Below are 25,626 nucleotides of genomic sequence, written 5' to 3'. Positions count from 1 at the left end.
CTCACTCTGCCAAAATAGCTATTATCAAAAAGACAAGACAGAGAGAAAAGGGAGCGTGCACTGTTGGTGGGAGTGTACATTAGTTCAGTCATTATGGAAAACAGTATGGAGGTTTCTCAAAAAGTTAAAAATACACCCAGTATTCCAATACTGGGTATATGTGCAAGGAAATGAGTCAATGATAAGGAGGCATCTGTGCTCCCAAGTTCACTACTGCAGTACTAATCCTAATAGCCAAGAAATGGAAACTACCTCAGTGCCAACTGATGAATGGTAAAGATGTGGCACCTACACACTATGGGATGCTATGCAGACATAAAAGGGATAAAATACTTTCATTTGCAATGAGGTAGATGGAAGCAGAGGTCATTCTAGGTGGCAATAAACCGCACACAAAAAGATAAGTACCACATGACCTCTCTCAAAAAAGTGGGTCTCATGGAACTTGAGACGAGAACAGTGATTATCGAAGGCTAAGGGGAGGAAGAACGGGGCTACTGTAACAAGGAGAGAGGACAAAGGCATTCTGGTGGGCAAATGTAGATAATGACTTCACCATAAAGAAATGGTAACTCTTGGGAGCAACAAATGTTTACACAGATTTGAACATTACCCAGTCATACAGGCATCAAATGTCACGAGGCACCACAAATACAATTTTTAGATTGACTCATTTTCATTTTCTCATACTACAGTCTGGCACACATCCATGGAATCTGCGTGGAGATGGAACGGCATAAACACAGACAGGAGAAGATGGCCCCTTTGGAAAGGGGTAAGGAAATCCTAGCTTGCTGCTGGGAGGGATGGCCAATTAGCACCACCTGCCTCAGGAACTCCACTCATGGGCCAAAGGCTCCATCCCGAGCTTGCCTACTCCTTACTGTCTGCCCTCACAGTGAGGAGGGTCGTCTAGCCAATGTGCTAGACAGTGACATGAAACTGTAGGCTCAGGACCAGCAGCTGAACACAACTCTCTCCTCATCTTCAGTCCCAGAGGTAATCGTTGCCCCCATTCTGCATACAAAGAAACTAAGTCTACCAGGAGCAATCTGCACAAGATGACAAACAACTAAGAGTGAAACTAAAACTTGAACCCTGAGCAGCCTTACCTCAAAGCCATGCTCCTGGCCACCAACACCACCACCCTGCCACACTCCTGGCCACAGTCAAGCTGCAGCACCACTTAGTGTTTAGAGCGCACAGCAGCTCTGCAATTTTCTCAGGAAGCTTCTGAGAGATATCATTGACAATGATGACTACCAAGAATCAAGTTCTGAGGGGCTGGGGAGTAGCTGAAGTGGTAGAGTACCTGCCCAGCAAGCACAGGCCCTGAGTTCAAACTCCAATGCTGCCCAAACAGAAGAAAAGAAAAAGAACCAGACATGTTGGCTCACACCTGCAATCTCACCTACTCAGGAGAACAGGAGGATCACAGTTCAAGATCAGTCCAGGAAAAAGTTGGTGAGCCCCCTCTCAACCAATAAGCTGAATATGATGACACGTGCCTGTGCTCATCTGATCCCAGCTACAAGGCAGGCATAAATATGAGGATCAAGGTCCAGAACAACGCAGGCAAAAACACCAGACCCTATTCAAAAACTAACTGAAGCAAAAAGGTCTGGGGGCATGGTTCAAGTTGTAGAGTCCCTGCCTAACAAGCTTGAGGCTACGAGTTCAAACCCCAGTACCACCCAAAAGCCCAAAAAGGAACCAAGTCGTGGACTATACCATGTGCTGCTGACCCACTATGAGGGGCTGCCAGTGCCCCCAGGTTCCAGCAGTCAAGAAGAGGGAGACAGCTGCCTTCTAACAACATTCAGCTCCATCAGTGCTGCCTTTCACGGCCAGTCAGTCAATGACGGGGTGGGTTCCCACCTCTGGCATCTGTAGCACTGAAACCCAGCTTACCCACAGACGTGGTCATTTCCCATTACCCCTCCCCCTGGGCCCCGGCAGGGGCAGCAGCAGCAGCAGGGCAGACCCCTTCCTCCAAGTCTGCCTGCTCCAGTCCCCGCCTCTCCCAAATCCCATTCCTTTGGCTCTGAGAGCCTCTGACAGCTCTTGCCACCTGCTGCACCCATGTCTGTCAGTGCCTCCGTTGGCATCAGGCCTCCTGAGTGGACACCAACCCACATCACCATCAATTACCAGAGCAGCTTTCTTTGGAAAGAACTTCCCAGGAGGGATTTTTCACTTAAATAAAGTTCTTAAAGGTCTTAAATTAAGCTTTTCCAAAGCCAGGAAGAACGCACATACCTGACCTACAAGTCCAAATGAACGGTCCAGACTCCTCTGGTCAGTGTATTTCCTGATTTTATTATGTAACCATCCCAACTCAGCAAGTCTGACTGCCGTGTCCCTCAAAGATTTATTTAGGTTTGCCTAAAAAAATAAGGTAACAAAGTCAAAACCAAAAAGCAAATACTGGAACTTTCATTATTATTTTCCTCAATCACTTGTACTCTTAATATTATAATTCTTAAGCTTTGACACAAGAAAGTTAAAAGTAACATCAGCATTAAAAGGAAGGAATGCACACAGATGACAGAGCAGAGGGAACACCAGGAAGGGATTCTGAGCTCCAGCCTGGACCCTGCAACAATCCTTGGTGGCACAGTCTGTGACCTCAGCCTCTGAGAAAGGCCACGAGCTGAGATTCCACAACACCACGCTGGGCAAAAGCAGGCTCTGGAGAAGAAACCAAAAGCAAGCAAAGAGCCCTCGTCTGGAATACTGTGTCCATAGCAGACACCAAATGAGGCCTGTCTCTCACAGGAACCTGTGACAGCACTACAACAGCCACACCACTGGATTCAGGGGAAGCAGCAAACACTGACCACAACACACCAGTCGCAACTGGACAAAGGAAGTCAGCCAGATCTATGAACGTGCTGCTGCAGCCACACTTGAAAAGCCTCAGAACCCTGGTAGGCTGACAGCTCGCTACTTAAGGAGAGATCTGTTCTCTGTGAATATTTTACACAAGATTTTCTGTTACTGTACCTTTCCTTCCACTTTGTAACAATTTTCAGTGCTGCTCATTTTGATATTCTTGCCATCGATCCCCTGGAAGACGTACAAAATGTCTCTTACAAGAGCAGCTTCAGTAATTTCCATAGTACCTGTAAAATGATTTTTTTTAAAGACAGCAATCACTTTAAGATAAAATGCATTTTGACATGATTAGCTCTGAATTATACATTTACCACCAGACAACATTTGCAAACTCAATAAATGAGCTAAGATGAGAAAAGTACAAGGCTATGAATAAGTAGGGACTTTCTGAGAGGGGGCGGGGCTCATGCAGAGTCTCCTCTAAAGCCCTGTAAGGACTGCCTACACATGGTCATCAGGACAGCAGGAACACTTATGCAACGGCCAGGTCTGCAGAGCTAGTAACCAAGCACAGCACACTGAAAAACAACCTCACAGCACAGAAAACTCGCCTGTGGTTTCCACAACTCCTCTGAACAGAAGCTAAATCAGAATCGAGGGGCTGGTCCAAAAGAAGGACAAGGAGGCAGAGGGAGCACCCAGAAAGCCAAGACACCATGGAGGACAGCAGGCCCTGGAAGATGCTCTGCACGTACAGACATGGCACACAGTGAAGCGCAGGTGTGCACCACAGTCACAGCAGGCTGCTCAACAGCACCACTCCAATGTCGCAGGTCCTTGCCTGATCCCGAAACTGATCTACCCAGCCATAAAAGCTAGGGCTCTGTCTGTTTGCTTCCCCTCTGTCTGCCTCACTCTGTGCATGGAAAGCTCTCTCAGGTGGATATGACACAGGACTACAATTACTGCGTCTTCCTGAAGATCGGGGCATGACACGAACTTGTCTCAGGTCCTGCTTCTTGATGTTTACTTTGATAGTGACACTGCACCCATTTGTCTCATTGCTAGTGTTATAGATATGTTTGCCCGACCAATTACTTTTAACTTATTTGTGTCCTTATATTGAAAATGTGTCTCTTGTAAGCAACACATACTTGTCAGAACAGAATTACTTTAAAAACGACTATCATAAACAAAATACTTAATGCATTTAATGAAATCACTAATCAATCCAGGTTTAAGCAACCTTCCTGCTATGTTTCCTATCTTCCCCTCTACTCTTTCTTCCTGACCTTCTTCTTCTGCTTCTTTTGAATTAATCTAGAATCCTTCTCAAGTCTACCTTCCTACTCAGCATGACTCAGAGGACTGGCTAGGGCTAAGGAGGGCAATGCTCTGAGTCGTTCAGATACTGGCATTCTATGCCCAAAGCACGCCTCACCCATGACACCACAGTGTGGCTACCACTGGTGGAGGATGATGTGCCAGCCCTGCCTGAAGACAGCAGCTGTGCAGACACAGGGCCTCTGCACAGGCAAGGGCTCAGGGTGCCTTCACAGTTCCACAAAACACTCTGAACCCTACATGCTACCAAGGCCGGGTAACACCTCCACAACCTCAGAGTCAGGAGAATACACACCAACAGTAAAGGTTGCTCTCACTGTCTAGGACACATTTCAGCAAGGCTGCTTATCAAATGCTCTATACAGACTGCCTTTGGCTGTAGCAGGACTTTAGAACTCTCAGTGAGGTCTTCACTCATTAAGCAAAGCATCAATTGAGTTTCTCTAACACTCCTGCACTGTGCAAAGCACATGCACTGGGGTCAAGACAGACACCACTCTCCATGGAACCCAGACGTAGACAAGAGGGTGACTTTCCTGAGGGAGTAAGCAGCCACAGTGGTTTCCCGGGACGGATGGCCAAATGAGACAGGAAGAAGACTTAACAAAGAGGGAGAGTGTTGCAGAGGGCAGCAGACTACATACAGCCAAGAAGTGAACAGCCATGGAGCAAAAAAGCCAGGTGTCATAAAGTGAGCTCCCTCCACATCAAGCCGCAGAGGAGCCCTGGGACTCATGAGGTGCATGATGGGCATCAGAACGTGAAAATAAGCACAAGAGGGCTGGCAGAGCGGGTCAAGTAGTAGAGCACCTACCTAGCAAGAACAAAGGTCTGCGCTCAACCCCCAGTGTCGCCAAAAATAAATAGAATAAAATAAGGACAGGACAAATTCTGATTAAGACACATTTACTCACCACCCACATCCCCGTCTCTCCTTGACCTTGTCATGTTTCGAGAAAGAGCATTTGGGACGCCCTTTGAGGTAGGGGTTTGTGAAGAAGGCTGATTTGCAGTTATCGTCCATGCAAGTCGTGACCCCAACTGCTGTCGAAAGCAATCCCCAACTCCTGGAGCCTGATGGGACTGTCTAGAGAAAGGAAGTAACACTTAGGTCTTCAAACAACCAGGCAGTTCACTGAAGAGACAGAACATTCCAAGACAGTCCTGTCAAGTTCCTACACTGAATTACATTAACGTCTAAATCTGAGCAAGGGGAGAGCACAGCCTTACCCGACCAGACACACCAGTAACACTCAGCCCCTAGCTGATTCAGGGTCCTTGGGATCCTGGCCCAGCAGTCAGACCCAGATAGCATGGGTGAACACCCACTCCACCACCCACACACTGCTTCCCTACTGGACTTTCCTCCACAAATACTTGACATGTGTTACCCAAACACAGCACTTTGAGATTCTAAACTAATTTAACTTCCAGATTTCCACCTTTCACTTGCTCAACTCTTTCTGAGCTAAGGAATTTAAACACCAGTCCTACCTGCCTGTCCTTACTCCCCTCCAACCCTTAGATGCCATAGCTTCAATTAATTTGAAGAAATGTACAAACTCATAAAATGGAAGGCAAACATTCAAAGTTAGAACAACCATTTAGTAATCCTGCTGCATCACAGCTGCTCTCTTAGAATCTAAGAATCTGACAGCTGATCTCTAATAACATGTCTGGACAATTGAAACAAAATGTCATTTCTAGGACTACAAAACACAAAAAAGCACAGACAATGAACTGCCTCCAGGTGCCAAAGCACTGATTCGGGACCAGTGCAAGAGGGGAGGAAGCTCTGGCGCAACCATGTGGGAGACAAAGTCAGTAACAGCCGTGACTAAAATTGCACTTGACAACACTTGTAAATTAACAACTGATTTTGTTGGTCAAAGTTCTCTAAACAACTTTTTTATATCATGACAGTAATCACTTCAAATTCTAAGGCATATGCTTCTGTTTTAGGCAGAATATGCATTGCAAAGTACCTCTGCCGAGTGCTGCCTGTGAATGTATTAAACGTTCTCCACAGCACATCACACCCTCCCTAACACCTACAGGGTAGACATAGTGCATCTTTCTAACAGCCTGAACTCCATTTTCTAACTCATAAAGTGATCTGTGACTCTACTGTGCTCGCATGGAGAATGCTACAAGTTCAATGCTGATTCTCTAGTCACTTCAGCATCATCTGCTTCCCTGTGACATCCAGGAACTAATAATGCAAAGAGCACAGCCACAATCAGGTGGCTGTGCTCTTTGCATTACACACAGAAACGTGGACTTAAAGTGAAGAAAAACAAAGTTCTGAGGCCCATTAATAACACTGACACCTGCTTTATTCTCAACCATGAGTTCTGTATTTTCCTCAAAACACAATTTGTCTAGACAGCATGTGAAAACACAGACTGTCACATCTTAACTGTGCATTCCTGGATCCTGTCATCTTCACATGTGTGCACTAACAGGCCAAATTATCCATGTGAAGAGGATAATTCAATCCTGTTATTTATTAAAGCATCCAACTCACCCTGGACAAAAGCCTAAAGTCATGGCCTACATTGCTAATGAGGCCCATAGGAGGCCCTGGGCAGGACAGTACACACAGAGGGCTGGCCAAGAGCCCTGGGACATCTCAGGTTCTACGGTGGCAGGAGCACACGAGCGTGTGTTGCCCCGCGAGCATGTGTCACCCCACATGCGTTACCCCGGGAGGAGAGGCTGCTGTGCGGGCACGGGGCCATTGAGGCCACACATGCTGATGCTGCTGATGCCGCTGCTGCCCAGGCTTCCTGAGCTCTGTGCCGCCTGGGTGCTCCGGTCCTGGTAGTTGAGGGGGAGGGACTGAGGCCTGGCGTAGTAGTAGGGAGTTGAATGAGCGTCTCTCGGGAGTGCTTGTGCAAACAGTGAAGCATAGCCAGGCACCTGAAATGGAAGTGCATTGAGAGAGAGAAAAGAAAGTACAGGACAGGCTCCTCATATTATGAGAGAGTTCATATTCCTCTTCTGCTACCTCTGAATTCAAGTCAGATTTCACACTTATTAAACGATGAATCAGTGGAGATGCTAATTCAGTGCAGTTTCAGAACAGACAAAGTTTTACAAGTTTTCTGAATTTCAACAACTACCAGGTCTGAGCGCTGGGCAGTATTTACTCCACATTTGCCAAATGAAACTCAAGTAATTTCAAGTCTGCCACTGTTCTATCCTAAGGAGAAGCTGGAGGCATCAGAGATAAATAGAACTCTTCCGCCCACGTGCCTCAGCTTTTCACATCCTCCAGTAAAGCAGTAGTGTGCTTTATTGCACTAAACCCCAGGGCAGGAAACAGTCAGACTGTACTCCCTAGGTCTGCACAGTCAAAACAGACCCACGTGGCAGCAGGAAGCTCCGTCACTGTGGCAGTGAGGAGTGCCCCTGATCTGAAGGCACAAGAAACCCCGCGGGGCTTCCAGACACGAAGAATGACCCCTCCTGGACTGATAGTCCTAGCTTCCCAAAGCACAGTTTTTAAACTAACAATTTACACTAATGTAACTGCACACAGATATTTCAGAAGAACCTAATTCTGAAACAGACTCTTAAGAAACTGCACACTAACTGAAAATGTCCTTAAAAAGAAGAAAGAAATGACTTGACCTCCATGACAAAACGAGCTTTTTGCTTTTCTCCAATAATTGTCTTGGCTACAGAAGCTGATTCCCATCAAAAGTAAGCAAAAGACTGCTGTTCACGGGAGCCACTCACCTTGCTTGCTTGCTTGCGAGGGTCCTCACTGAGGTTCAGCAAGAGGTAGAGTATTGACCACTTATTTTTCAAAACTCCCTGTTTAGAAAAAATTACAAGAACTATTTCTACAGCTCTCCAATTTAATGCTCCTGTCTCCCAAACTGTTCTTACTCCCGAGGTAGAAATGCATTTAAAATTCACCTGACAGCATTCAATCTGTGTTCATTTCATGCACAACAAACAGCATCCAAAGCAGTATGAAGGGATGCTCTGCTCAGGGAGGTCCTCCAATTCCCCTGAGCACCAAGTCTTCAATAAGAACGCCTCTTTTACATTACCCCAGTATTGCCTCCTGTGAAAGAATTCTTAGAACTTCCCAAACACAATGATAAGAGAAATGTCATCATAAAACAGTGAATTGTTTTCTTATTAACGTGCCACTTCAGCTATAAAATAGAGAAGTCCATAAAGGAATTCTAAAGTGTAAGTGCGGTCTCGGCACCAGGCAGACCTAAACTCAAGAGCTGCCTGTCGAACACTCAGCTGCCAGGAAACTTGAGACAGTAATTTACAGATATTCTTCCAGAAATTCAACCAATTCCCAAGCTAGAACGGCAAGGATAAGAAAGCACACTAGCCTTGATTCAATCCCTGTCTAGTGGTAAGCAGACAAGCAGGCCAATCAGCACGAAAAATGGCTTCACAGCGCATGGAAGGACTCCCAGAGGAGGCTCAGGTCTCCAGAAAGATCAGCAGTGCAAAGGACAGACAGGAAGTACAAACAGATCACTCTGACTAGAGCTAAGAGTCAAAGGGAAACCAAAAACAGAATGAAAGGGCCTCATGCTGGGCTAGGACACTGAGTTTTCAAACAAGTCAGCAGAAAGCCTTTGAAGCATCCCTGTAAGAGTGATGTCACTGACTGTGGATGGACTGGCTAGAGGATACACAGGAAGACTGCAGCCACCTAGAGGAGAAATATAGCTGAGTTATGCTCGAGGTCACATCCTGACCATCCCTGTAAGAAGACCCAGAACCAGCACTCTGTCTGCTCCAGAAACTCTCTCCCCCAAATCCCATTTCTCTAGTATCATTGAACAATCAGCCAATATAGCAGCTGCCATTTGGAGATGCCTACAGGACCACACAGTACATACACCATCTCCTTCATCACCACAACACCATGACTGAATTTATTCTCAGAGATTCCACCTCAATCACAATGATTCAGACCAAGGTCTGCCTGACTCCAAAAGGGACAGGAAGGGGCATGCATAAGAGGAGCCTCCACGGGATCTGGAGCCAAGATGGCAACAGTCAGGGTGTTGCCACAAGACAGCACAGAGGGAAAGGTCAGCAATGTGCAATACAGGTACGGAAGGATCAGGTGCTGCCACATGCCACAGCCAACACAGAGGGAAAGGCTGGCAATGTGAGATGCAGATGCAAAAGGATCAGGTGCAGTCATACACCACAGAGAACATGGAAAAGGCAGGCTGCATGCAGATGCGAATCGACACAAAATGAGGAAAAGTGCTCCTGTGGACTCTGAGGAGGCCAAGCTGCAAGGCTCCATGGGGGTGTCTTATGGAATGTGTGAGGGAAGGCAGCCAGGAGCACAGGAAAGACAGGAAAAGTTCTTTGCAATACAGCGAGGTCCCTACCTCAGAAAGGATATGCGGGAGGTAGGAATATACAAGTTCCAAAAATGAAATGAACAAATTGTGCACAGAAAACTAGCAAGTGATAAATCTGGAAAGAAGGCAGCTTTTGGTTGTTGCTGTCTGAGGTTTATTTGAGACAGGGTCTTGAAATGCAGCCAGGCTGGCCTTGACCCTGTGATCTTCCTAATTCAGCCTCCCCAGTGCTGGAATTACAGACATGCCCACCACATAACAAAAGAGCAGGTATCAACAGCCAAATCAGCCTGCTTAATTAGCATTCAGTGTATCCAAGAAGCAGGAATGCACCACAAAGAAGAGGCTGCAGCAGTTGGGAACTCCACTAGCCAAGAGCTCCCTCTGCCCCACTAGGCTGTAAAGACAGGGTGGAGAAGGTCTGCCCAGACCTAAGGATGACACAACTGGGGGCTTCCTGTGAGACTTTGGACACTACCAAACCACACAGCCACCTGGCAACCAGGAGCCACCAAGCAGCCTCAATCTTTTCCTTCCTGCAACCTCACCCTGGTGCTTCAGACAGCTCCAGCCAAAGCCCAGGAGGCAAAGAGGAAGAGACCTGGAGGAGCACAAGATTATCATCCTGACAACTCTAGCAGCATCAACGCCTTAAACACTCTCAAAAGGGCCTCCATTCAGACACATGGCTTTAAGAATTGTGTGAAAACTGGATTTGAAACAAAGAAACATGACAGGACAGGATCTAGGATGCTTCTGTACAGTGGCCAGCATCCCACACAGTGGCACCAGGGACCTCAGCTGCAGAAGAGTGGCCAGGAACTACCCAGCCCCTTACACCCATGGTCCCCTCACTGCCCCATCCCTGTCATCAGTCCCAGCTGTTCAGTGTGCTTCCACGTCACCCTCCTAAGCCCAGCTCAAAGTCCCGTGCCCCTACATCACGCCGGCCCTCCCTGCATCAGGACTAAAAGTCACCTTGGCGCGCACAGCAAATGAGAGGCCCCACTGAGAAGAGACAGAAATAATTCAAATGCCTTACTCTCTTTTCTTGGCAATACGGGGTTTAAACTCAGGGCCTTCCATGTGCTAAGCAGCCACTTAGGCCATGCTCTCACCTTCTGATTTAGTGTTGTTTCAGAGAAGGCCTCACATTTCTAGACCACAATCCTACCTGCCCTCCCACGTACCTGGGATTACGATGCACACCACCACACTCAGGTTATTTGTTGAGATGGGGGTCTCTTGAACTTTTTTACTGGGTGATCCTCCCCGTCTCCATACCTTCTGAGTAACTGGGATTACAGGTGTGCACCACTACACCCCGCTTGACCACCTCACTTGTGAGGAGCTGGATATTTTTAGCACGAAAAGATAGAATGGCTACTAATCTGTATATATATATCACTTTCATCTCCTAATACTGTTTTAGCCACACAATGAAGAAAAATCAACAGGTTAGGTTTAGGGGCTGGCTCTAGGAAGCTGGTGAGCATTGAAAACACTGATGTTTAAGAACTGAAACAACATTCAGAATTCCAAGCAAAATTCTGGAAACAGTGATTTCAAATTAACAAAGTTCCTAAATTCGTTTGCACCCAACAGCCCGTGAACAGATGCCATAGGCACCACCAGATGAAACCATCTCCTGGGGATCCCAGCAAGGCTGAGCATCTCGGGAAACGTGACGTGGTAAGCACAGCTCTGTAACATCTAACATGCAGAAGTCATGTTTACCATTGGAGGAAAAGTAATACCAAAGCATGAAACAATTAGCCAGGAAGTAACCGCACAAAAGAGATTCCTACTTCTTACTTTGTAAACATGATGAGACCTAGAAAAGTGTACTCAAACAGTGAACCAAAAGTCAAACTGAACTAAGGCATCGAAGTGGCTGGGAAAAAGACGTGAGCTTGTTTTCAGGGCACGATAAACAAAGAGAGACAGAGGCTAGAAGATGAGTTACTGTCAGCATTACGCCCCACAGTCATTTCGCTTTAGAACACTAACTCAATCCTTCTTGAACAAAGCATTAGCATTTGGAGAAAGTTGGATGAACTCTCCCTGTACAGTCAGAAACCAAACCTTATGAGTCTACTGATTTACTGACACATACCTTGACACAGTCTTTTCTAAAAATATCAGATCAGGAAAACTATTTGTTTTCAAGTATCAGCATCCAGTCAAGTGCAAGTGAGGCCTGATGGACCACGAAGCACACAGGCCAGGTACGCCCCTGCTGTGAGGTGTGGAAAGTCCACCCCTCCACCAGCACCTCCTCCAGCCGTGGAGTCCAGCAACACAATGCAAAGTTGGAGAAGCCCCAGGCCTTTCCAACAAAAGTTTAACATGAAGTCCAGCTAAGGATTACTTCTAATATTGAATCTCTTAAAAGGAAACACTATCCATAATTAAAGCCATTTATGATCGTAGAAAAATTTAATGTGATAGCACCAAAAAAGTTTGAAGTGTTTCCAACCCCCAAGGACCACCCTCTCCATACATGGCCTGACAGTGAGAATACCTGGCATACCTGCGAGTGAAGCTTTCTGTGCAGTTCTGAAAACAGCGCGGCATCTGCCTCTCTCCTTTGCCGAATAACTGAAAAGTCAGAAAAGAAATGAAGCATGTTAACCGCATGTACCAAAATTCATTTTCATGACACTCTTACGCCAGCAAGTGACTCGGAAGTGCTGAAAAGAATCCTGAGTCTAACCCCAAGAACTTGCTGAGAGTGATCTGTAGCTCCATGAGTCTGATGGCCTGTCTAATCTCTCTGACTTTTGCTACATATGGGGAAATACTAGGCTAGGGTGGCAGAGTTTATATGAAAGTTGGCGAAGTAACAGAAACAATATCATTATTACAGTCTATCTACAAATATCAATTTACTGTGAGGCAAATCATCAGCTAAGAAGAGGAATAGAAAGTAGGAATGCCTTTGGCATCCTAAATTCAAAGGCAATAAATAATAGTTCACATATTAACATTCATAATAGTTCATCTGACTTAAAAGCTCATTTTTGTTAAGATATACAGCAGTGCTTCACCTTGTTTTAGTAGGAGCTACTATTTCAAAATAAAAACTAAAATAGCTTATTGATTAATTATCATTATACTAGTAAGTGTCTTTGGATGTTCTAGTTACACTCACAAATTATCTGAAAGAAGCATGGCATACAAGTTCATCCTGTGCTCTGTTCCATCGCAAGGGAGAAGCTGCAGACCAGACATGGTCCCCTAAGGACCCATAGAGCACACACCACTGCGTACAGATGCCTCTGGAGGAAACCACTATACCTGCCAGGAAAGGTTCCATGTTTAAAGGCAACATAGGAGCTGGGCATGGTGGTAAGCACCTGTAACCCTAACCCTTAGGAGGCTGAGGAAGGAAGATCTCATAGTGCCAGTTCAAGGCCAGTATGGACTACATTGCAAGACCCTACCTCAAAAAAATAAACAAACAAATAAAGTCAACCTACAATTTCTCTGCTCTCTCATGATCGCTACACTGATCCCATTTTAGGAGTGAACTTTATGAAAATCCCATTAGCCCATGACACTTATCTTTGAATGTTCTGATTCCTTTATAGCTAGATAATGATTAGCTTTCCACATCCACCATGGAAAAACAGATCCTGGTATCGGCACTAATAGCATCAATCACACACTAGAAGCTATGTGCATTCACATCTGTTCTTTCAGCTTTTTCAACACAGAAAGGAAAGGCTAAATTACAAATGTATTATAAAAAGGATATTCAACAAAACTAATGCAGTTAAAATGTAGTATCAAAAACCAATAAAAAACAGAAATATACCCCAAATAAATACACCCATTAAATTAACAAGTGATGTTCTTTCTAAAGAATAAAATTTTCCACAGGAATATTATTGTCATAATAGTAAGAGAAAAAGCAACAGAATATTTCCAAGTGATGTTTTACTTATAGAACTGCTGAGCAAATCTTGAGTTACAATGTCAAAAATTAAGGAACAAAAAGGTCTAAAATACTACCATGCATGTTCACTTTTGTTATTTGTTTCAGTATGGAAACATTTTGTATTTGTATTTGAAGTCAGCCACACAAAATAGAAAATTAACTTTTCTGTGATATTCCAGAGTGCAAAACTACTACAACTAACTCAGCTATCCGAGATGCCAACAACCATAACCAAACTTCAAATGCCTAAGAATCCACCCAATGTGACAGGTCAACGTGACCACCACAGAAGAGGACCACAAGCAAAGAGAGGGGGTGCCCAGTGAAGGGGACAAGAAAAGCCAGTGGACGCCTGCTAGGCACACCATGGGTGAGCACACAGCATCAGCAACTCACACCCTTTATGGCTTCTCTATGTGTGTACAAATTGCGAGCACCACTGCTCTGAGGCCATTAAGAAAAACAAGGTGGCCAGGCATGACGATGCACACCTATAATCCCAGCTACCTGGGACAGCAGGAGGGAGGGAGGGAAGAAGGCAGTGGATCGGCAGGGCGGGCAGCACACACAGCATGGACATGCTGGACAAAGGGATGATGATTCACATCCTGGTGGTATGAACTGTTCGTTTCTGGGATTTCCCATTTGGTATTTTCAGACTGTGGCTGACCATGAGCAAATTAAACCAGGAAAGGCAAATAGCTGACAGGGGTGGGGCCACTGTGCATACCCTGATAACACCAAGGTCCTGACAGTAGGCAGATGGGTCCCTGCACTCACCTGCTCAAGCCCTAAATGGGCAAAGTCAGTAAGGCCAGAGCCATCTACTCACAGGCCACCACCCCAGCTCTGTCACCAGCCAACTCTTCCTCCTACTTGGTGACACAGCTCTGAAACACAACATCCACGTGACTCCTGGCCCAATGCAGCAACTATCACGGGTTCGGGGTGGAAAATTATGCCATGCAGAACAACTTCTAGAAGTATTATTGCCAGCCTGCAAAACACCTGCGACCAAGGCCAAATACGCTTCAATGGGCAGTTTAACAGTGAGACAACAGGAGGAAAAAGGTCCTGTTTTTCAAGACGGGCCTCTCTCCAGTCCAGCTGAAAAGCACCAGCTCTAGCCACCAGCGTAAACCACCCTCCAACCAGGACCACAGTAACTCTTCGCAGTCTGCCTGCCATAGAGCCCATAATAGGGTGGCTGAGCCTGCCTCATCCAAGCTGACAACCATTAACAAAACGAGTGCTACCAAGTGCCACCTCAGAATGAAAGTGCTCATGCAGTTCTAAAGAGAAAGCCAAATGATGACAGTGAATGTGTGCAACAACTGACTCACTGCCAGGACAGTGCTTTGTGCTAGCTGGTCAATGCAGGAAGCTGCATTAAGCCATCTTATCTTCCATTCTCTAAAACCAAATATCACATTACTTAAAGCCAACCTCCTCCACTATGTTGTAATGGATTTAATTCCAAGACAGACTTGAGTAGTCCTGTTTTTAATAGTACCTATATTAAAATGTGGCTAGGAACTACCTACATAAATACATACATGTGCATACTTGTATTCTTAAGCTTTGACAAGCTTCAGGCTCCAACACATTTAACAGTTAAGAAGAATACGCACGTTCTTTCTTGATTTTTTCAGCTACTAGAAATTCATCTCTTTCAACAGTTGGGGCAAAGTTGCTGCCAATAACTCTCACGGCAAACTGGAACTGCTGGGCTACGTCAGCTGAAAAGTAAACAAAGGGGACACATTACCACCAGTCAGGCTGTGTTGGCCACCCAGTGCTCTCAGTTCAAGAGCAGCCTGGGCACATGAATCTACCTGCCTCCTCCCCCAGGCCCCAATTGAGAGAACAGAGAAGCTACTAAGAGATCTAGCAAGTGAGTGAGTGAGTCAGAGGAAAGAGACAGCAAGAGGCCAGACAGCTGGAAAACTCTAGGAGACTGATGATCACAAAAAAGAAATCATAGACTAGACCTTGGACATGAGAAGCAAGCCTCCTCAACACAGTCTCTGAGCAGCTCCCAAGTCAAAAACACAAAACACAGGCACATTTGCAACAGTCAGAGAGTTTGTAACTGCACTTCTAGATAAAGACGACTTTAACACGTGTTTCCCTCTACTCCCTTCAAAAATGCCGTTAAAATGAGAATAAAGCAGTTTTTCAAAGGCAAAGAAAACAAGGAAGAAGTGAAGCCAACAAGAAGTCCACAAAGCACGAGAGTCCACAGCTGGATCAGGAGGTGGGTGCAGGATGATCAGGAGGACGGTGATGTCTGAGGGGATAGGCAGGGGAAGGAAAGTGGGAGACAAAGGCAAGGGGAAAAACAGTGCCCTCTGCACAAGCCCCTGCATGCAGACCAGGTAAGCGCTCCATTCTCCAGGGGTACAACTTCCATGGCAAAAGGAGCAGTCTGCTGCAAGTCTGCATGGAAAACAGACCCAAGTCCTCTACCCAAGCCCACCCTACTGACCAACACTGACCCGCACGGCAGAGTAAGAGAGAGACTGAACTGAGGGACCACCAGCTCTCCGTGGAAAACTGACCAAGTCAAGAGATAAGACAATGACAGGCGGGGTCCCTCCACAAGAAAGCACAACGCCTGGCAAAGGCTGCCCAGGCAAAGACCTTCTGAACCAAGTTAACTCTTAACTATTAAAAGGACAGATGTTGTCAGACATTTGAAAATAACATTCAAGACAAAAGAGATAAAAACAGAAAGAGAACAGAATCCTCCACAAGGAGCAACAATACAGTACATAGGAAAATGGGGGAAAGACTACTTAAAGCAGAAATCATCAGGTATAAAATGTAATGCATCTAGGAAATAAAAACCAGATGCTACAGATACATCCAGAGAGAACATAACGGCAGTGTTTGTTAAACCAGCAGAAGGCTTGTATTTAAAGCTGAAGAACTGCAAACTGTTGTGATGAGGGCAAAAGTAGAAAAAAGGTAGAAGGGTATGATCAATGCACACTTATGCATATATGGAAATCTCACAGCAAACCTCATTAACATGCACAATTAACATGTACCAATAACAGAAAATAAAGCTGAGGGACTCTCTTAAATACTAAAACAAAAAGGCAAAAAGATGGAAATTGGAACAGGCAAGATAAGAAAGTACAAGATGGGGCCAGGCAGAATCAGGGAGGAACTGGAGCAGAATGAATTTCCAAGTGCAAGAGAATAAAGGACAAGGGCACAGTGAAAGAGCCCCTGGCAGAAAGAAGACGAGAAGAGAAGAAAGGAACTGGGTTACTAATTACCTGGTTTATAGCAGCTGCTTCACCCAGAATGAAACCCAATATTCCACCTAAGAAGGGAGCTCCCAGCCTTGAGGCCTCTCAATGCAGAAGTGAGAAGGAACAGCTGCCCCCTTCAGGCTTGGCAGCAAAATGACACCCAGGGTCAGGAGGATGTACTCTAGCCCTGGCCCTTCTAGGAGAGCAATCGCCTTTAGGGGGCTGAGGGTGGCAGTGGGTGACATGACCTGCCTGTCCGCCCACTTCTGTGAAGTATGAAGTGAAGGCTCCACAGATAGCCCTGGTTCTGCCCACTGTGGGCAGTGCCCACTTCCACCTCCATCCAACGAAGCAGGCAGGCCATCAGAGAAGAGACAACCCCTGCAGCAGCTACCAACAAAAGTCCGCACTGCCCTGCATTCATCAAAAGGAATGTGAACTACGAACTTGAATTTCACCTCAGAATTCAAGCTGTACTCAGTGTGCTTCCTTCCCCTCAACTTCATACAGAATCCTAAACTCCTAGAAAGGCAAAGAAAAAATGAAGGAACTCAAGACACAAAGAAAGCCAGAAAACTAAAGGAGAGCTCTTGAAACAAAAACTATGTAGCACCTCTGAAAGATGGAAACGGCTTCATTTTAGAGAAGAAATGACAGGCATCTCAGATGAGTGGAGTAGACTGATGTGATGACAACACAACTCTGAGCATTGGGAATTGGGGTACACTGGGTGTGCTACTCAGGAATCCAGAGACCTGGAGCACTTCCCTGGTTTTTGTTTGTGTTTTTCATACTGTTTGCTTGCTTGTTTGCCTCCCATACACTCCAGCTGGGGCTGCATAACCTTCCAAACCACAAGTAGGCAGACAGAAAAAGCTCCAGACAGGCCCCTTCCCCAGCCCCCTTCCCCAGCCAGAGGCTGGGAGGCAACCCAGTCCCACAGCCAGAGATCCTGGGGAACCAACACCCTCTGCTCTTCACCCACAGCACCACCTGCAATGCACTGCCCCTCCAATACCAGCACACACCAGTAACAGAACAACACTCCCACAGTGTGCAACGCTGGCAGGCATTCTAGCCAGAACAGAGACCACAGAAGAGGGAGCTGGAAAAGTGACCCTTTAAATCTATTTGCTACCTAGAACCACCCAAAACACAATGATGAACGAAGGCAGCTTAAAACAAAAAGATGAAGCCAAGCATGGAGGCTCACACCTGAAATCCCAGCTACTAGGGCAAGCAGAGGTCAGAGGATCACGGTTCAAGGCCAGCCCCAGCAAAAAATCAGGGAGACCCTATCTCAATGACTAAAGCTGGGTGTGGTGGCCAGTGCCTGTTATCCCAATAATGAAGGAGGCATAAGAGAGAGGGTTGAGGTTCAGGCTGGCCTGGGCAAAACCTCCAGACCCAATAACCAAAGCAAAAAGGGCTAAGGGGGCGAGGCTCGCGTGGTAGAGCGCTTGCCTAGCCAAGTGGGAGGCCCTGCAGTCAAACCCCAATTGGGGGAGGGGAGGGACAGAGAGAATGAAAATGCTGAGGAAAAGGCATCTGCAAAACACATATACAACAAAGGACATGTATCCAAATATATAAAGAACACTCAAAACTCTAAAAGAACAGAAAAAGCAATCCAGCAAAACACAAGCAAAAACCGTGAATAAGCTGGGCACTGGTGGCTCACGCCTGTGATCTTAGCTACCCAGGAGGCAGAGATCAGAATTATGGTTCGAGACCAGCCCAGGCAAACAGCTCACCAGACGCCACCTCAAAAATACCCAACACTAGGGCTAGTAGAGTGACTCAAGTGATAGACCATCTACCTAACAAGCATGAGACCTTGTGTTCAAACCCCAGTACCACCAAGAAAAAAAAAAAAAGCTGTGAACAAACACGTCATCAGGAAGATATTTATTTAAATGGCAAAAAAACAAAAAAAAAAAAGGAGTTGTGAAAGATGGTCAACATCATCAGGCAAAGGAAATCTAAACACAATGAGCTCTCACTGAACACCTAGCAGAATGGCTAAGATAAAAACACCAACAGTGTGAGCACCACCAAGAAGCAACCTTCAACTCCAGACACAGGTCCAAATAGCATATTCTACATCTCAGTGTTTCAGACACCAAGCTCCCTACAGACTTGAACTCCTAAAGATGGACTCACAATAGTCACCCTGAATAAGTATCACATTTAGAACCTCGAGATGAGAAAGTATAGCATTCACTTCAGTAAAACATCTCTGCCTCCTCACTGCCCAGCTGTCAGTTCCCTTTCCCACATCCACCAATGTTGCTAGGTTCATGTGGACTCCTGAGTGATTCCAATGCATACCCAGTTGAAAGCAATGCTCTAAAACAAAAACAAAGCAAAAAAACATTACTCTAGACCTGTGGTTCACAAACTTTTTGGTCCCAGATCCACTTTACAGTCTCAAGATTGAGGACCCCAAAGAGTTTAATTATGTAGCTTATATATATCTATACATAGTTACCACATTAGAAATTTAAACCATGACAATTTTTTAATATTTACAATTTCACTGTTAAGTAATTTAATGAACTTTTATATTTTAAATCATCTCTAAATTACATATAATACCTAATACAATGTAAACGCACCATAAAGCATTGTTATACTGTGTTGTTTAGGAAATAATGACAAGGAAAAAAAGTCTGCACCTGGTCAGTACGGATACAAATACTGAAGGACTAAGCCCATAGTACACAATCCTTGACTGGCTGAATCTGCAGACGGTTTAAATATGAGTGCAATTATCACATACTCAATGGAAGATCATACATTATTTGGACCTTCACTAAGAGCTCAACACTTCAAAAATATCCCAAAAGCAACAGCAGCACTATTTGTAATACTAAAGCACCCTGACAACAATCCTCAGTCAGCTTGTGGCTGGAAGTGCAGTGGTCTCATTTATCAGGGCAACCACATAACTTCAGCGTGTTGTGTACATCAGTCATACCTGAAAATGAAATGCCTACCTAAGCACCTTTTCTTTCTTCTTTATCTCTTAGTCAGAAAGAGAATTACAAAGGGTTTTGAAAAGAACTGTTGCCTCTCAGAGTTGAAAAACTAAGACCAAGCATATTGTCACTAGTGACAGGAATAGTAACTATGCAAAGATCAAGCAAAACGTGCTCCAGATGGACAGGGATATGGAGCCAGGATATTCACGTCACTGGGGGCGGGATGTGTTCCAAGCAAATGTGCAGGGGTTACATGTAAGAAAAGTTGGTATCACAGTTTGAATCTTGGAAATCCTCAAAAGGCCCATGTTAACGGCTTGGTCCCCAGAATAGGGATATGGAGAAGGGGTAGAACCTTTAAGAGGTAGAGCCCAGTGGGAAGTCCTTAGGTCACTGGAGATGTGCTCTCAAAGGGGACTATGGAACCTGGGTCTCTTCCTGTTCCCTTTCGCTTCCTGGCCACTGGGCAGGCAGTTTTATTCTGCTGTGCACTCCCAGCATGATATGTTCTCACCACAGTCCCAAAGCAACACAGCCAACTGACCATGGACTGTGAGCCTCCAACACCATGTGCTAAAATAAAGCTCCCCTCTTTTTTGGTTATCTAAGTATTTGTTACAGTAACATGAAGCTGACTAACACAGATGGGAAGCAAGTTACATTAACGTTGTGACACTGTTAAGCACCATTATGCACCTAACTGCTTTGCTTCTCAAGTTGAGTTGAAGCCAAGTACATGTTTGTTTGTTTGTTTTTGAAAAAAAAAAGATAACTGTGAAAATCTGATTAATGTGATGAAATTCACATTAAAAGTAATGAGTAGTGGAGTGGCTCAAGTGATATAGAGCCTGCCTAACAAATGCGAGGCTCTGAGTTCAAATCATAGTACCGCCAAAAAAACAAACGTATGAGTATCTAGTCTGCCCGGATTTCACAGTATTTAAAAAATACATTATAAAAGCATAAAGCCAATTGTTTGTAACATGTCATTAGAAAATGTCATTAATCAAATGTCCAATGGAGTTATTGATGCACGGATGACACGCGCAGGAATTTCAGGTGCTCAAAGTTCTTGAGCCTGCTCTAAGAATGAAAGCACAGACAGATTCTAACAGCAGAGGTCAGAAAGATTTTATTTGTAGAGAATTTAGTTGGAGAAAAGAGAAGAGAAAGACTGCATATTGGAGAATGCAGGGAGACCCGGAAACCGGTGATTCCATGGGTCAGGGTGGGGAGTGGGGTTTTATAGCCTATTTGCATTGCCTGATGGTGGAGATGCCTTTCTTTTCCTTTTCCAGGTCCTTCCTTTCTTTTTCTAAGTCCCTGTTATAGTATACAGGCTTAGGTACTTATGGAAAATTATGCTGCCCAACCTGACTTAACTGATTGGCCCTTAAAAAACTCAGATCTAGAATTATACACTGATGGCAGTTCCTTTGTCAAGAATGGTGTCAGACATGCAGGGTTTGCAGTTGTGACAGAATTTGGCATCCTCAAATCAGGTCCTCTTCCTCCTAATACAAGCGCTCAATTGGCAGAATTAGTGGCCCTAACAGAAGCCCTAAGACTGTCAAAAGAACAGAGAGTCAACATCTATACAGATTCTAAGTATTCCTTCCTGATCCTGCATGCTCATGCAGCCATTTGGAAGAAAAGAGAAATGCTAACTACAATAGGAACAGCTTCCCATAGAAATAAGAGAGGTTACTTTAATAGTTTTAGGGATAACAGCATTAGTTGCAGCCCTTGATGGAATCAGTTATGGGGTAATTGCCAATCACGTAGCTGCAAAAAACCTAACCAAAGTGGTAGAGGACACCTCAGACCAGGTAGGCCTTGCCATTAAGGACATGCAAAGGTCTTTGTCGTCCCTTGCCTGTATGGTAACGGACCACCGCCTGGTCCTAGATTTTCTTCTGGCCAAGCAAGGGGGGGTATGTGCCATCGCCAATACCTCCTGTTGCACGTATATAAACACTTCAGGCATTGTAGAGGAACGTGCAGACTACATTCTCCAACAGGCTAAATGCTCCTTTCATGGAGCAATCTCTTGAAACTCAGGTTTCTACTCAGGTATGGAAACAAATAAAATCCTGGCTCCCCTCCAGGACTTGGTTCCTACCCTTTCTGGGGCCTATAGTTGCCATTATTCTCTTGCTTGTGTTTGGGCCTTGCATTTTAAACTTACTTGTCAAGTTTGTTTCTTCTCGCCTAGAATCCATCAAACTACAAATGCCTCTGGTGGAGATGAAAATGATCTACTACTGCAGTCCCCTTGACAACCCCTCTCGTGGTCAGCCCTGATGCTGTGGACCCCTTCATCGCCCCCTGTTAGCAGGAAGCAGTTACTGAACAGACTTCGTCATCCCAATCCCTAACAGCAGTTAAAGGGATCACTGAGAGAGGCGGACTTGAGGGACAGACCGAGGAGGTCAAGGAGACACTTCTCCCTAGGAAACTCCTGTTTGCATCTGAAAGGCATCTCTGCCCTCAGGCAATGCAAAAATAGGCTATAAAACCCACTCCCCACCCTGACCCATGGAATCACCGGTTTCCGGGTCTCCCTGCATTCTCCAATATGCAGTCTTTCTCTTCTCTTTTCTCCAACTAAATTCTCTACAAATAAAATCTTTCCAACCTCTGCTGTTACAGTCTGTCTGTGCTTTCATTCTCAGAGCAGGCTCAAGAACCCTGAGCACCTGAAATTCCTGCGCGTGTCATCCGTGCATCATTATCACATAAAATGCCCACTAAAGAAATGTCATAAACGCCAAATATCCTAAAGGCAGTAATTAGCATTGCTCCTACATCACCAACATAGAGCAAATAAAAGAAGAAGACTAACTACTAAATACTTACAAATTATAAATTTCATACATATTTGGCAATCCTAGCTATCCAGACATAGCAAAGAGAACATCATCTTTCATGGACTTCATTAAATACTCTATTCAAGAGGATCCCCTCTGGATCTCGCTGAGAGCCTACTGACTCTTAACTCACACACAATTGTAAACTGGGAGGGAAGAGGATACAGAAGTTTGCCGAAGAGAATTTCAATCTCCTACAACAAAAAGAGCCTCGATGTAAAAACCATTTAAGTTTAGAAATGCCATTCTAGCCAATGATGAATAACTTTCAAATCCTATCATGATAATAGGGATGCATGAATATGTGGTTTACCCCTGAAGGAAACTTTAGTTCTCTGATTTTTTCCTATGATAGAGAACATGAAACCAGAAAGGTAATTCAGGGTGGTAGTTTTAATAACAGACACAGGTCAAAGTAACACCCACCTCAGGGCCTCTGGACTACCCCTCCCCAGAGGCTGGGATGGACTTCCTCCCTCACTCCTTTCAGGTGCTGCTTTAACACTCAGAGGCTTGCACCCCCCCCCCATCCTTATGCCCTACTCTTCATCTTAGCACTCCTCACTAACAATCACCGTATGCTCCCCAATGCATTCATCACGTCCTCTCCACTAGAATGTAACATCTAGACAGAAATGATCTCTGCACCACTAGCACCTGGGCAAGCTGGGGAGGGAGGTGGGACCTCAGAGATTTCTTAAATGAATAAAGGGAGAAGAGTGAAAAGGGGGACAGAAGGCACAGAACTATGTGAAGTCAGCCATCCAATAGTGACACAAGGTAACTCATCGTTTGCCCCTAAGATTATCACAGAACATCCAATGCGTTACATCCGTTGACTGTTGTAAATCATGAAAGGTCAAAACGTATTCTCAGTAATTTAAATGTCAGTGTACTTACAGTCTTCCTTCAGAAATAGCAATATTTTATTCCCCACGTTTGGGGTGTTACGGAGCAAATGGCCTTGTCGCTCCCATTACTAGAAAATTCCCTCATGGTGCTACTCTCTCCCTAAACAAGTAACAAGAGATGACATCTCGTGCCATTTTTCTTTAAGTACCTCAGCAACAGAGTGGATGTGCACAATGCACAGGACTGCCTTTTGCATCTTCGTAGCGATATTCACTAGGTGAATATCCTATCAAATCAAGCCCTTCACGCAAACAGAAGGCAGCAGGCGAGCCCGGAACCTGCGCCCCCGGGCGGAGCTGCAGGCCGCCCGCCGTGCTGATCGGTGGCCTCCGCCGGCGGCCAGAGCGACCCCCGCCCGTCCTCCGCGCGCGGCCCCCGGGCGGGCTGCGCCCTCCGCCACCTCGAGCCCGTCCCCCGCCCCCTTGGCCCAGGGCCTCGACCGGGGCCCCGCCAACCCTGACTCCTGACGTCTCTCATCTGAGCGCCGCAAGGAGCAGCCGCATGACCCGCGTACCTTCGCTCCGGCCCAAGATCCGGCAGCACAGGTTCTGCAGCAGAACGTTGGGCGACTTCTGGTCAGGGGTCGCCATCGTCACGCCGGGAATGCGCGCGGCGGCCTGCCCCGCGCTCCCAGATCCCGCGCCCCGGCTACGGCGCCGCCATGTTCGCGGAAGCGGCGAAAGCGCGCGCTTCCCACAATGCCCCGCTCCTCAGCGCCGCGCCGCGCATGCGCTGTCACCCCACCCCGGCCGCTTCCCGCGCGCCAGAAGAGTTCCGGGTGGCGCGGGAAAAGTCGCGGGATCCAGGCTGGTCCCCCGGAGCAGAGCGCAGCCGCGGGGCCTCCCGGCGGCGGTCCACCTCTGCAGCACATTGTCTGTAAACCGCACGGGTGTGATTCACACTTTGGATGGGGAGTCTAAGGCGATCACGAGCTTTTAAGGTTTGTGACAGTGGCATAAGGTGACACCTGCTGCTTCTGCGGTACTCGCTTCGTCAAGGGTGTGGTGCTCGCCGGCAGGAGTTTGGCGGCTCCGAACCTCCAGCCCCAGGTAACCGTGAGGTCATCCGAGAGCATTGGCGGCACCTCGTTTCAGATGCAGTGTAGACGCTTGCCCTCGGCACTTTCTGGCGGGAGCCGCAGCGTTCAAAGTCCAGCAGCTTGCAGGAAAGCTGATGAGAACCGGCCACATGGACAAGGAAAGCCTGCGAGATGCCGCGGGGGGACAGGGCAGGGTCCCCGCGTCCCAGCCGCCCACCTGCCGGGGAATGGCTGCCCAGAGCACGCAAGGCCCTCCTGAGTGTGACCCAGGATGCAGAGTAGTCACAAATAAAATGCGTGTTCTCGGGCCGGCCGTCCAGATGGGGGTGATTGTGACAACAGTAGGTAGCAAATGCAAACTGTCTTGCTTGGAGAGGTTCGGGCACAACCTCTCAGATCCCACAGCCACTCTTCCCTGACCTGCTCTGTGCAGCAGAGAAGATGGTAAAGCTCCCTGAATAACCAGTACCTGGTGGGTTCAGTCATTGGGGGCCAATGGTAGAAAACTAGAGGGAGGAGGAGACAGCCTTGGTTTTCAGCCCATTACACTGTGGGCTATTTGTGCTGGAACCCTGGTCTCCATGGCAACACCTCTGAGGTCAGCCCCTTCATGGCTTCAGTCTGCTCTGTACAGACTTGTGGATGGTACTCTATCAGAAGCTTCCAGAATATGGCTACAGTGACTAAGGTTACCTCTTCCTGCTTCTCCACCCTGTGGGCAGTACCACTTTTGCACTGCTACTCTCTGAGGGCCCTGCTCTCCTGCTGCCATCACCCAAGTAGCCAATAGTTTCTGCCTTGCTGACTGGTCCCAGATCTAAAGCGAGGAAAACATTTTGAGGGTGGCCTGTGAGGCGGTAGAAACCCACGCATATGAGACCACCAGAGTGGTTTATGATATTAGATGTGGCTGCTTGAAACACAGTGCTGGCTGATAGCAAGACTTCAGAAAATTAAGTACCTGCTCCATCCAGGTGTTTGGGTCGTGACTGTTAGGACCCGGAATCCTATTCCCCCGAGAGACAGAGAGCCAGGCGTGAATGCAATCAACAAAGCAGAGTTTATTGGAC

The 25,626-nt window shown here is 46.3% G+C and overlaps 1 protein-coding gene across 3 annotated transcripts in view; it reads right to left on the bottom strand.

Moving 5' to 3' along the window:
* The window catches only part of Tubgcp3 (tubulin gamma complex component 3), a 65,864-nt gene extending 41,656 nt beyond the window's left edge, over nucleotides 1-24,208 (bottom strand). Inside the window, exons 1-8 of one of the 3 annotated variants that reach the window (XM_020163775.2) lie at nucleotides 24,032-24,208; nucleotides 15,120-15,227; nucleotides 12,079-12,146; nucleotides 7,927-8,004; nucleotides 6,887-7,104; nucleotides 5,097-5,269; nucleotides 3,007-3,125; nucleotides 2,260-2,385 (exon numbers count right to left, since the gene is read on the bottom strand). In XM_020163775.2, coding sequence (XP_020019364.1) covers nucleotides 2,260-2,385; nucleotides 3,007-3,125; nucleotides 5,097-5,269; nucleotides 6,887-7,104; nucleotides 7,927-8,004; nucleotides 12,079-12,146; nucleotides 15,120-15,227; nucleotides 24,032-24,107 — 966 coding nt within the window. In that variant the 5' untranslated portion in view covers nucleotides 24,108-24,208. The remainder of the gene's footprint in view (nucleotides 1-2,259; nucleotides 2,386-3,006; nucleotides 3,126-5,096; nucleotides 5,270-6,886; nucleotides 7,105-7,926; nucleotides 8,005-12,078; nucleotides 12,147-15,119; nucleotides 15,228-24,031) is intronic. The other 2 variants (XM_074042970.1, XM_074042971.1) reach the window with 2 other exon arrangements.
* Nucleotides 24,209-25,626: the final 1,418 nt, after the last annotated feature.

The sequence above is a fragment of the Castor canadensis genome, chromosome 10 (assembly GCF_047511655.1).
Source record: "Castor canadensis chromosome 10, mCasCan1.hap1v2, whole genome shotgun sequence".
NCBI lineage: Eukaryota > Metazoa > Chordata > Mammalia > Rodentia > Castoridae > Castor > Castor canadensis.
This window is presented reverse-complemented; position numbering and strand designations above follow the sequence as displayed.